The sequence below is a fragment of the Thamnophis elegans genome, chromosome 1, assembly GCF_009769535.1.
Source record: "Thamnophis elegans isolate rThaEle1 chromosome 1, rThaEle1.pri, whole genome shotgun sequence".
Taxonomy (NCBI): domain Eukaryota; kingdom Metazoa; phylum Chordata; class Lepidosauria; order Squamata; family Colubridae; genus Thamnophis; species Thamnophis elegans.
The window spans coordinates 152,237,948-152,251,951 of NC_045541.1; the positions used below are offsets into that span (position 1 = coordinate 152,237,948).

The 14,004-nt window shown below is 36.7% G+C and overlaps 1 protein-coding gene across 1 annotated transcript in view; it reads right to left on the reverse strand.

Annotated features, from left to right (window-relative positions):
• Positions 1-262: 262 nt before the first annotated feature.
• Positions 263-14,004, reverse strand: part of BRF1 (BRF1 RNA polymerase III transcription initiation factor subunit) — a 214,012-nt gene continuing 200,270 nt past the window's right edge. Inside the window, 4 exon segments of the mRNA XM_032235340.1 lie at positions 263-3,184; positions 5,818-5,881; positions 5,884-5,961; positions 7,994-8,045. Coding sequence (XP_032091231.1) covers positions 3,147-3,184; positions 5,818-5,881; positions 5,884-5,961; positions 7,994-8,045 — 232 coding nt within the window. The 3' untranslated portion in view covers positions 263-3,146.

The following is a 14,004-nucleotide window of genomic DNA, read 5'->3' on the forward strand; positions in this document are numbered from 1 at the left end:
TTTTGTTCTTTTAATTTTTTGCTGGTCATTGACTGAATAAATATTATTGATTGGCTCAGTTTAGGAAAATTATGAAGCTGAACAATTACGCTAGTATGCAATGGGCAAAACTATTTAAGACCAATTCTTGGCTCTCTCATTTCTTTATCTTTAAAAAAAGAAGATGAGAGGCTTGGATGTTAATACAGAGAGATTTAACAGAACTGTGATGCAAAAGGAATATGGCTTCCAAGAACAAATTGCAAACAATCATATATAAACATTCCTTAAAACAGCATTTTTATTAGAAAATTAAATAGGATAAAGAGTTTAATATTACAAGTCCCTACAAGAATGATTTCACTCCCAATTCTACTTCTTTTGTGGCTTACTTTGCAACTCAACAAGAATAAAAATGCTTAAGTGAGATTATAGTTGAAGGCCAACCCTGATCCGCTCAGACTCTGATTATGAAAGGTCTATTGCATGTTTATCCATGATGTCCCGGCTCCACCCCTTCCAGTTTTGTAACTTGTAGTTCAGATCTGTAATTGAACTGGTTACAATGCATAGCCAACTCCATGGGGTCAATCTGTGCTATGAAGAACTACACCAGAAAAAGACACTTGCCAGGCTGCATGGAGAACCCAACCACATGGGTACAGTTGGGTGTCTGATGCGATTATTATGAAATTGATCTGGGACACAAACAAGTTACATCTGATTCCAAAATTATGAATTTCATATGCGTGTAGGTTTTTTTCCCCCTCTGCCAACATACTTTCTTTGAAGCAATAGCAATTTCTATTCTAAGAAGACTTTCATTTTCTCAAATGCAGTGACTAGAGGTATTACCTTTTTTGGAACATCTGTTTGGAAAGAAATGAACTCATGAGACAGAGATGCAAAACCTGTGGTCCTCCAGATGGTGTCAGCCTCCAGCATCCCTCATCATTGGCCATGCTGGCTGGGGCTGCCAAAAGTTGTAGTTCAGCAACTTCTGGAGGGATACAGGTTTCTCATCTCCTGCCATCAGGCAAAGCAGCAGCTGCTCAAGCTAATTGTTGGCAAACTCCTAATTCAGTGCTTACAAAAAAGCATTTGTTTTCCTTGTTCCTTTAGCAATGAATAAATTATGTTACCATAACAATCTTTTTCAGAGTAAAAGTGGACAAAGTATTATTGAAAAAAGAGTTGTAATTTTACAAGTACTAATATAGTAATTCAGTGCCAAGATAAATGCTCCTCACACAGGAATAGTTCACTGGACTAGCCACTTTTTTTTTCTTATTGTACATATTGCTAACCTTTTAACCAGCACCTTGAGTTTAATTTAATAAGGTGATAAATCTGTACTGGCCCAAGTATGCCAGTCTAAGTGTAAAGTGTTCATTGATTGAAAGCTTCTTTGTGTAAAAAAAAAAAGGCCAGCATTTCTCTCTACTATGCTAAGTTGCCTATCTGGAAAGGATCATTTGCATGGAATGCCATTTCCTCATGGGAATTCCAATTTGCAAACTGAAGCAGTATAATTAAGACACAGTTTGTCATTTGAGATCTTGGCCTTGGAAACAAAGGGAAAAAATTGGTTTCCACTTCATTCTTCAAGTGGATGAAATAAAAGCATCATCCCACTTTGAGTTGGTATAGTTAAGCAGTGGCAAAAAGAGGTAGTTTGGCTAATATAAAGATCAACATGAAAATTGGGTGTCTTTCATTTAAACAGGAAAAAACTATTTTCCATAAAGCTACTTTGTTTGTTCAACAAAATATGAAAAGTGTATTAATGCTTCTGCTTCTAATAACAAATAAATGTAGTGGTACAAAAATGTCACAGGAACCAGAGCTAATTTATAGTCCAGGGAGTATGAGAATCAAGAAAAATCTGTCTTACACAATTTAAGTGGGTAAACTACTAGTCTGTTTTATATTTCTCAGGATGCTAGTTATACCAGCTGATCAACTGATAAAATAGTGATAGATGAGCCTCTTCCACTATTGAGCTATAAATACATCCTTAATGACATCATTACAAAATATAAAATTACTTTGCCATCAAAGAGAATAAAAATAGTTTCAAACTACTTGCTTAAAAAAAACAAAGACATTATCTTGGAGAGAAATCTGACACTTCTGCCAAGAGGACAGAAATTGCCCTGAGATATCATCTTGTTTTTAACAATTAAAAAAAAAAAACCTGGGATGGGGCATAAAAGCTTGTGAAATGGTCCTCAGCCAGAAATAAAAGAGTGTCAGATGTTAACTTGTTGAGCTTTCCTTCCTTCTGTCCTCAGCCTAGCCTTTGCTTGCCCCGTCTCTAATAGTAGCTGTGAGTGTAAAGAAGACCAAGCTTAATTTTTTTGGAACACCAAAAAACTCGCCTTGCAAAGAAGCTTTGAACAACAGCAACACCCATGAGGTCTCTGCTCTAATACAGCAACTTTTTCTAAGGAATTAAAAACAAGAAATATAACTGCTGTCTTATACTGACATAGAGATTACAGGCAAGCATGGTCTGATCCTAGGATATATTAACAAACAAACAAACAAACAAAGAATACATTTGAACTTATTTCCAGAGGAAGCTGTCTGCCCCTTTGATATGATTCACCATTCCTGAAGCATGAAAATATGGATGCTATAGCAGAAACAAACTTCTGCTTGAGGATCCTATTAATGTAAACAATGCAACTCAAAAATGTTAATTAAAAAAAAAGTTCAAGTCTCAAATATGTTTCACACAAAAGTCTAGCATTCTGTAACAATTCTTCTTCTGTGTACATATTTTACATATATATATATCTATACTAGTCTCCCTTTATTTATTTATCAGCACAAATATAACATATATATATGTTGTATTGTGCTGATTCAAATATATATATATATATATTGAATCCAGGACATGGTAAGTCCAAAGGAAGTTTGGGTAGCGATTTGGCTCTTCTTTCATCTCTGGAAGTGATGCTTCAGTTAATCTTTTTCTTATGTCATGATCCAAATCAGAAACATTTCAAGTATTCAAAAGTCAAGCTCCAGTGCCTGCCTGTTGGTCAAGGGAAACTGAGAGGAATCCGCAGCAAACAGAACCTTTGTTTCCGAGGCAGGAAGAGTTGTTTTTACTACCAGTGGCTTCTCCCACAATTTCCATTTGGAGACACAAAGGTTTAATACCCATCGTCATCTTCCATATCACAGCCATAATCTAAAACAAAGGAAGAAAAATTATTAGATTCAGTAACATCATCACAAGATAGTCTACCACAAGCTAGACAGTTCACTCAGGACAGAGAAATAGTCCCTACCAGCATAATAAAACAAATAAGCAGGGAAGTATACAACCTACAAATAAATAAACAGAAATGTAGTCAACTAAAGCACATTAAAAGAACCAAAGCTCAAACGTGGGTCACCTGTCACCAAGTGAATAAATTCCTAGAACTTGTAAAGTATTAAATATTTTAAAGGGTTCTAACAACAGGTTTTATTAGGAATATTTATGCTAATTGATTCCTAAGAATACTGATCATTTATTTCACAGATTTTCTATTATACCCAGCTATGTAATCTTACAAAAACTAATCCTACCTACCTCCTTTAGAAGCTCTTATGAAAGCTCTTTTTCATTTCATCCCATCTGATTGGGTGCTGTATTTTAGTTTTATGGTGTTCAAAAATATTTCTTCCTTATGGTAACCTTTTTTCTTAATGCTTAAGTCAGTGTTTACTTCTAGAAATGGCCTGCATTACTTCCAGCAGTTTTCTTGGTGAGATTTTCAGAAGAGAAGCTTTCCACTGCCTTCTTACCAGGGCTCAGAGAGAGAGTGACTGGCCAAGATCATCCAGTTGGATTTGTGCCTTAAGCAAACCTCACATGTCCCCCAGTTTCTTATCCAGTGCCTTCAACCACTACATTACATTGACCTTTTATATAAATTACTTCCCAAAATTACAGCGGTTACAATGCAATTATCTGATCAAAATTTGGGCATTTGGTACCTACCCTTACAACCACAGAATGCTTCACCTCCCCCTACTATGTCCTCCCCAGCCTATCTCTGCCCTTTGGCCACCCTACACTCTGCTGCTTCTGTACCCTGATTCCAGTAGCTCAGGGGTGTCAAACGTATATCATCACATGACATATCGCAACTTTTTCTCTTTGTCTAAACTGGGTGTGGGCGTGGCCAGCACATGATACATCTGGCCCACGGGCTGCGAGTTTGACACCCCTGTACTAGCTGAACTTTGCCATCTTCTTCCTTCTGCTGACGAGGTGTGTTGCTCAGACTGATCCTTCTCAAGGCTGATGCTAGTTGGGCAAGGCCTTCTTCCTGAACTGTGCATAACCATCCTTGAGGCTTCAAAATTTACAATTTCCAGAAGGACATACATGACCCGAGGAAGGCCTTGCACAGCCAGTAGCTGTGTCACAAAGAACAGCTTGGGGAGAAAAATATGAGATCAGCTGGGAGTTACAGAGCTGGCAAAGTGCAAGGTGATAGGGTCTCTGAACTGGGATGACTGGCTATGCTGTGGGACTTGAAACCAAACTTCTTTCTTGCAGGAAATATAGACATGCAAATATAGAGCACAGTGTTTTGGTAATTCAATTATAATTGCATATGCCACAGGGGAAAAAAGTTCCTACAGTTTATGTACTTTCCACTCAAATCAAGCCAATGTGGTATGATATTCTATAGTTCCTGCACAAAAGTTGAAATCAGCATCCATTGCTAAATTAAAAGGTATTGAGAAACTACACAGTAAATGATCAACACTCCACCCCAGTCATCTCCCCATGACACTGTCAGACCTCACAATTAGTATATTCCACATCAAAAGCACTGGCTATATGTACATACAGTATTTATGTTGTAATGAGAGCTTTAATACACAAGCATATTGTAGAGGTATACCCTTAGTTCTCCTTATTGAATATTAGTTACTGGCTTTGAGGAGAACTTTTATGATTATTTATGCTTGAAAACCAGAGGCTATAATCCATTTATGAAAAAGCATTAAATGTTAATTGATAATCTATAGCCTTGTTCACTTAATTAACTTTTAAAAGTTATTTGGAGTACAGAGTTAAGAATAGAAACAAAATTCATATTCTACATTTCAATACATCTGTCAAGCAGGTTCTATACAGCAAAACCTGCCTCCCTTCCATTATCATCCCAGTTGTTAAATATGATAAAAGATACTATATTTTTCGGAGTATAAGACGGACCTTTCTCCTCAAATAAAAGGCTGAAAAACTGGGTGCATCTTATACACTGAATTCAGCATTTTTTGCCTCCTGAAACCCCGCCCCTTCACCAAAAGGCCGTGCCTACCCTTTAAGAGGTTTTCAGAGTGCTCCTGGGGGCTGGGGACGGGCAGAAATGAGCAAAAAAGCCCGTTTTTTGCTCAATTTTACCCCCCTCCAGCCCCCAGGAGCACTCTATAAGCTTCCTAAGTTCCCCTCCTCCCCCCCCTTTTTTTTTTACAAAAAACAGGCCCGTTTTCCGTGAAAAATGGGCCCTTTTGGGAGGTTTGCAGAGTGGAAAAACTTTTTTTTAAATTTGCGTCCTTCAAAACCTTGGTGTGTCTTATACTCCAGTGCATCTTATACTCCGAAAAATATGGTACTGAAATAAATAATTGACCTGAATGGTCACCACAGGATCTTTCTATTAAATTTTGCTGATGAGAGACCAAGAAGAAGCAGCCACACAGATTTTTTCATGTGAGACACCATTATAGATTCTTTGGGCAGTGGGGGATCCTCTTTGTTGGTTTTTTTTTGGGGTGTGTGTGTGTGTGTGTGTTAAGGAACATAAAACAGCCTACCATTTCCTCCCATGAGTTTAAGGGCGCTCACGCAATGATCCTCCTCCTCTTCAATTTCTTCCTCTTCACATCCTCTTCATGATTATAAGATACTGGCCCAGTTTCCACCAGCACAGTTCCTGATTTTTCAACCTTTTTCAGTTTCTGTCTGAGTACTTGGAAAGACTGCCTATAAAGGAAGAAAAGGTTATTTTTAAAAATCCTCACCCTTTCCCTTAACAATCCAACTAAGAACTTCTTTTGCTCACTTTAATTGTCATTCTATCAAAGCTTCAACCTAAGAAAGTGATATCCCATTCTTCTCCAGGCTTGTGCCAGGGAAATGTAGAGGATAATAAACTTCATTCTACTCAGTCAGAATAGCTCCAGCCATATGGCTGGAAGATGATGGAAATTGTAATTCACTCATTTGGAGAGACATCAAATGCAGCAAGGCTATTATAGGTTTCTCGAGGAATATTACTGTTGTTTGTTTTTTCTGAAATTTCAAAAAACATGGTTACAATAGTATGAAGATAACTAACATGCAAGAAAGTGAGCCTCTCTAAAATTTAGCTTTAGCCAAAGCAATCTGATGCTAGAAAATCTCCTTTATATAGCAGAACATTAAAAATGGTATGCAAAATGTCTAATGAATTAAATAGTATTCAGATGTAATTAGAAAGAAAATCAATAACTCATTATGCATTTTGCATCAAACTGTTTAATTAGAAGGGCCTCTCTTCATGGAACAATGCATGCTTTGAATGCAAAACATCTCAAGTGCAATCCCTGATATCAAAAGATCTTAGAAAATAGGACTAGAAAAGAACTTTGCCTGGGATTTTGGAAAGCCATGTTTCAATTAGAATGGCAATTGAAACCAACTGGCAAACCACTTGATGAAACAGAGCATCAACTAATGTAAAATCAACTAATGAAACAGAGCATCAACTAATATCTGAAATGGTGTAGGGTTTCCTGCCTAGGAAGGGGGTTGGACTAAACCTCCAAGGTCCCTTCTAACTCTGTTATTTTATTCTATTCTATTCTAAAAGAAATTGCAGAATGTGTTAGCCTTCAATTCCACCCACAGTCACATATGATGAATATTGTAGTTTAGCATCTGTCTTGATATCTCTAGAGTAAACCATAGTACAAATAGTCTTTTTATATTCAAAGCAATTCAGTCTATATTAAATTATTATACAATGCTAGCAATTTGGAAACCAACAGAAGATTGCTGAGGTACATCACATTGTTGAAAAGAATCTCTATTACCATAGGGAATCGGCTCTCTCTATATGCTGGCTAATGAGCAAAACTTAAAACCTTTCTCACACACACACACAAAACAACCTGTTAGCCTCTGCATGTCCATTTTTGTGAAGGAGGCGGGGGTTTCGGGAGGCCAAAATGCTGTATTCAGTGTATAAGACGCACCCAGATCGTCTCCCTCTTTTTGGGGGGGAAAAAGGTGCATGTTATACTCTGAAAAATACGGTATATAAAGGGGGAAAAGATAGTGTATAACAAAAATCCAGAGTAATCATATCACTAGCCATTTATTTATTTACTTACTTGACTTACTTACTTACTTACTTATTTATTTATTTATTTTTAGCAGATTTTTAAATTATTTTCCCTCTACAACACCTTACAGTCATTATATCAACATTGTTATGTCATCATACCTGTACATGTATATAATATTTCGCTTCTATATTTACACACCTTTATACACAGTTCTATATATATTTATATATATATTGTTTTTCAGCTTAATTAATTTTATACTTGTTTTGAAGCCATTTGTACCAATTGTTCCAAATTTAATAATATTCCGCTCTTCTTTATCTTTTAATTTCAGTGTTAATTTGTCCATCTCTGCACAATCCAAAGTTTTTTGTATCACTAATTAGTCTGAGAGGGTATTATTTTGTTTCCAGCATTGGGCAAATGCTATTCTAGCTGTGGTTAGCAGATGTGTTAATATGTACTTAATTTTCTTGTATATTTCCCTTTGATTATTCCCAGCAGAAAGATTTCACTAGCCATTTAAAACTGAAATGTGAACTCTGTCCTCCTGCTCTAGAATATGCTTAGCATAAAGCTGAAGCTGATTTTGAAAGGAGAAGCGTGATGACAATCCTCTCCAGATTCCCAAAATGAAATAAAGTTCAGAGCAATACCATACCTCTTCTGTGGCCTGCTTTTTGGCTAGCTGGGTTGAAATCAAGGGTCTTAGCCTGCACATAAACAACAAAAAGAGTGAAAGATGTTAGGTTCTTGATACAGGGCAGAAAGAAACTTAATCCTTTTATTTTGAAAATGCCACACATATAGGTGAATATACAGACCCAACATGCTATATGTCTTTTGATATCAGCAATTTTTAGGCAGAGCACAAACAAAAGATTAGAAAATAGTAATAAAAAAGAATCGAAGACCACAGTTTTAATACAGTAACTCTCTGTATTGTTCTATCATTGGTCTCATTGAATCCATATATTGCCTTTTGCTCTTTAAACTTCTTACCTCTCTTTTTTAACGATTCCATCAACTCTACCCAATGCCTGTTTTCTAAATTTCTCCGAACTTTTAACCAATTCACTTTCTTTCATTTATTTGTGTTGGAATTCACTCCCCATTTATTCTTTTTTAAGGTCAATCAGTGGTGGGATTCAAATAATTTAACAACTGGTTCTCTGCCCTAATGACTATCTGGGTAGGTGGGGCTCGGTGGTCATGTGACTGGGTGGGTTTGGCCAACTCAAGGTCACTCAGGTCGATGGGCTCTTTGCCTTAGCTGTTACAATGTAATAAGGGTTAACCGAAGAGGCAGTTTCTGTAAAGCCGGTCAATAAAGCTTAGGCTAGAAACAACACTAGAATGTTTCCTTCCTACCTTCCTTTACAGGATTAGCCCTGTAAAGTGGGAAAAAAACAAAAGGGGATTTCTTCCAACAATTGGTTCTCTGAACTACTTAGAAAGTTACCAACCGGTTCTCCCCGAATAGGGTGCGAACTGGCTGAATCCCACCACTGGGTCAAATCATCTCAACCTATTTATCTTCACTAGTCAATGACTTCTGCTTCCAAACCATATTCAACAGCATCCATTCATTCTTGACTCTATCTCTTCTTGTTTACCGCACACGCTTTATAAGTACTCCATCTCCATTGCACTTAACTCTTATTTTTCCATTGATGTAACAACTTTTCACTAGTATTTAACAAAGTAGCAGAAGCACACTCTTTACTCAGCCTTTTTTTTTTTCTTTTTTTGATGAACTTGCTACATACTGCATATTATCCACTACTCTCCTACTAGCATTTCTTTTTATGTTTTAGAACAAGTATTGATTTCTCAGTTTGGAACATTGTTCCCTCCAGTTCAACTATCAAACATAATCAGTCTGGTGTTTAATACATCATTTCAGATCCATACTTCTCATCGTACAATCTAAAAATAACTGCAAATTATTCAGCTTCTTAACCGATCTAGTATGGATTTATATGTGAGAGTATACTGCTACATTAACATCCCAAAACAATCTTTTTAATTGAAGATTACATATTATTTTATTTTGTTTACAATGTACTGAACTACTAAGTGGATAGCACATTTCTTCCTGATCAACTAAATATTCCACTTAATTTCAGGAATGCCTCAGCTCAATTGTATATCATTTACAGCATTCAACAAAGTTCAATCCCATTTTCATGCAAACCATTCTATAATTCAAGCCTATTACATTATCACATTTGCTTATAAGTTATGAATATGTAATAAACATTCTGATCTTCCAACGACCTGTTGTAAATTTCCTGCCTGCACAAATTTTATTTGTTTTCTTCTTTGTATACCAGAATACTCTAAAATGACTCCTGGTAACTGACATCATTAAAATAAACATATTCATTGTCATAAGACAAATATATAAATTTTATATTAATTAAACTATGAACCAACTCCAGCATCCATAGTTCATGTGACATATAAAAGCATTCTACTGTCTTAACAGCATTCCTGTACATCAGCAGAAAGGGGACCATTCACATCTCCAGGGGAGGTTATTTCAAACAAAAGAAGCAAAGATACTGTAGTCTTACTTCAACATGTATGTGTGTGTGTGCGCATGAGCATCTATACACGGTCTGGAAAGGCCAGCCCTTTTTGAAGGAAATGAATGAAGGGAGACCTAAGAGAATATCTGAAAGGATGTCATTCAAGAGAGGGCATGGACTTATTCTCTACTGCCCAAGAAAACAAGAGCACAAATGAGTGAGTTAAAACTATAAAGTTCAGGTTAATGTCAATAGGAACTTAACAAATATGCAAGTTATCAACCAGTGAAATAGGCTAATTGAAATGATAAATTCTCCTTTATTGGAGATCTTCAAACAGAGATTGGATGGTCTTCTGCCAGAGACGTTTTAGTGAATCCTACACTGAGCAGGGGGATGAACTAAATAATTTATAAAGTCCTTTCCACCTTCTTATTTTATGATTCTATGGGGCAGTCTTTGGCTTCTATAAGGAAGGGAAGCCATAAAGAATGAAATACTTGAAACCAATACAACGGATTGCATTTATTAAAAATGCTTCATATTTTTCTTCAAATTCAACTCTGGTTCTTTCATTACCTCCACCTACTGCAACTTAAGATGCAAGTATTAACTACCTATAATTCATGCCTTCATATGCATTCACTGCAAAACGTACAAGACTCCTATTCATATTTTCCAAGATGTTTATTATTAAATTTATAACTTTTATTCCCTGCATGTACTCACCAACCTCATTCACAAGATCAGAGCTATTAGATCTATTACATCTTTCATAATTTCATAGTCCCATTCCAATGTATCTATTTTCCCTTATTTTTCTCTGTCTTAATTCATGCTCTTTTTGTTCCTTTTACATTTCAAGTTGCAATCTTCCATATGCCATACCTGGTGGGTCCATAGATATTGACCTCCACCACCTCTCACGCATTTGATTTAATCCAGCCTTTCACAGACTCACTTACATGAGATGGGTGGCCATACAAAACAAATGTCAGGGTTCCAAGTAACACCAACAACGAAAGAAAACTCTAAGGCTTGAAGTTCTTTACCGTCTTTTACCTTTGGGGCTTCTGGCCTGCCCCATTTTCTACTGTGGGGAAATGTGGCAGGCCAGAAGCCCCAGAAGTAAAACATGGCTTCCAGGCCTGACAACAAAACAATGTTATCCAAAATATCACAACTGAAAATGTGATAGCATGACTAACTATGGGTACAGATCAGCATGCCCATAATTACATCTTCTCCATGAGCTGCACTGATTTTTGGTATACTTCCAGATGGAATTCTTGCTGCTGGTTGATACTTACAAAGCACTTTATGGGATGGGGCTGAGTTATCTACGGGACCATTTCTCCCCAATTGTTTTCTATCTTTCCCATCAGATCCAGTAGGAGGAACATGTTATGGTCTGTCAATTTAAGAAAGTCATCTTGCTGGACCCAGAAAACAGGCCCTCAGAGTGCTATATCCTCCAAAACTATATTGGCTCTATCCCTTCTGTCTCCAGGCTCTCTCTCTCTCTCTCTCTCTCCTCTCTCTCTCTCTCTCTGTCTCTCTCTCTCTCCTCCTCCCTCCCTCCCTCCCTCCTCCCTCTCCCTCCCTCCCTCTCCCTCTCCCTCACCCTCTCTCCCTCCCTCCCTCCCCTCCCTCCCTCTCCCTCTCCCTCTCTTATATATGTATGTATGTACGTACGTACGTACGTACATACATACATACATACATACATACAGTGTTGTCTGATTAGCCCAAGGACAATATTGACCAAATCAGGCCTCCTGAAGACTGAGTAGCTTCCTGGTGCTTTCATGTAGAAAAGTTATGTTACAACAAATTTGAAAAGCAGTCCAAAAAGTAGAAGTTTGGGGGCAGATCATCATTCCCTCACCACCACCAATTAGAACTGTCCTCTCACAATGGAGGAGAACCAATGTGGAACCATGCTCTCCCCCTTCAATCACTCAGAGGCAGTCCAGAAGGATACCATGGTCAAGTAATCCTGAAAGCCACTGAGAGTTCAAAGAGGACCAGGATTGCAATCTGTACTCCACGACTCATCCACAAGCACAACCAATGCAGCTGCTATATTGAACTTTGGCATGAAGCCCAATAGCAAAGGATGTAAAACTCAAATATAAAACTATTGGTTGAACTACTAGCTTTACGTGCAGAACCTGTACAAATGAAAAACAAAGAACAGAAAACAAAAGGATACTTTGACAAGAATTATTTATGAACAAAGGTCACATAACTACAGTTCAGAAACAAGTACCTCATAGTAAAATCTTGGCATGTCACCCAGAAAAATTCTAGTTTTAATGACAAAAGAACTACATTATTCATTATAACATGAATAACAAGTGTTTTCAATAAAATAGACTCAGAATGGCATTACAATAATAAAAATAATAACATTCCAGCAAATAGAAATATAAACCAAAGGGGAAAAACACCAACAGTCCAATTTAAATACAGAATGTGACTAACAAAATCATTCTCCTTTTATATAATGCCATACTACTGAGAATTAATAATTTGTACATTCGATTAAGTGTAACTGGCTCAACAAACGTAGATGGCACAAAAAATATATCGCTATTCATTTTACAGAGGATTGAAATGGAAAAAAGTGTTCACTTGATACCAAAAGACGTTAGAGTCATTTTTTGATTATACGGAGGTGTTTTTAGTTTATGTTTTATAGGGTTTAATATTTTCATTACAGTTCTTTATATGCATAATTTTTGTTATTGTTAGCCTCTCTGAGTACTGCATTTAATAGACAAAGAAGGATGTAAATAAAAAAGAACCTCTTTTCCTGGGGAGACAATTCCATATACAAAATGCCAAGATTAGTTAAATCATCTAACTTTAGAATATGGGGAGGAGAAACTGCAAGAAGCACCTCTGATAATCAAACTAATGTGAACCTATATACAACTTAGAAGTATTTAAACTCTACGTTTTAAAAATCTACAGCATGAATATGACAAACATGTATGTCACATAAATACCCTTGGGAGTTGATCCAAACCAGGGCTAATGATAACACCAATAGTTTATATTTTCAGTCCTTCCTCACCATGTTTTATATGTGAACAGCATACATGAATTTGTCTAGTTAAGTTTGGTCCTCTAGGCATCCAGACAAGTGGCAGATGTCAACCAAACATTTCCACAGTGCAAACTTTGGCTAACTGCAATCTCAATGTGTGAAGTGGCCTTTATTATAGAGTTATATCTGTCTTCATCTTTCAAATCAATGTTTCATGTAAAATGCACAAAATCTGAAAGCAAAATTTCATTTGTGTTTTGAAAATGGAAAAAAGTAAAATAGTTGGAAAAGGAAGTTTTCAACAGTCTGGCTACATGCTGCTTCCTTAAGGATTGCAACTTTCTTTGCTTCCCCCCACTTTGAAGGACAGAGGAGAAAAGTCAGGTGAGTCATTAAATTGGCTACTGTATTGTCTTTCCTTAAAAAACATTCCAATTTTTATGAAAAGTCTGGATTATTTTTGTTTTCTTCAAACAGGAAAGACTGCCTAGTTTCTGTTAAACTTACAAGGCATGTCTAGATAACTTTTGAAAGTAATGTTAGTCCTCTTCCATCCCAATTCTTCCTCACATTTGGGTTTCCTTCTAAGTCATTCTTCAATGTTTTAATGGGGTTGTGGGTTAGAAGTCACTACCTTATGGGGAATCAAGTCATAGGCCCATTATATCTGAGTGATAAAATTTGCTAGGCCTGCAAAGAGGTTTGCATGGAAGTTGAATTAAAATTATTTATTGAGGAGTTGATAGCATAAGGGCTTGTTTTGCATTTGCTATAAATATAAGGAATTACTTACCAGACTAAACTTATTGCATACTTTGACAAAGTCACAAAATTTGTAGACTACAGGAATACTGTCGATATAATTTACTTGGACTTCAGTAAGGCATTTGATAAAGTAGGCCATAACCTACTACTAGATAAAGTAGAAAAAATGTGGGTTGGACAGCATCACCACCAGATGAATTCATAACTGCCTGACCAACTGACCTCAATGTGTAGTTCTCAATGGAACTGCATCTACATGGGGGGAGGTACGCAGTGGACTACCACAAGGATCTGTTTTAGGCCAGTACTCTTTAACAT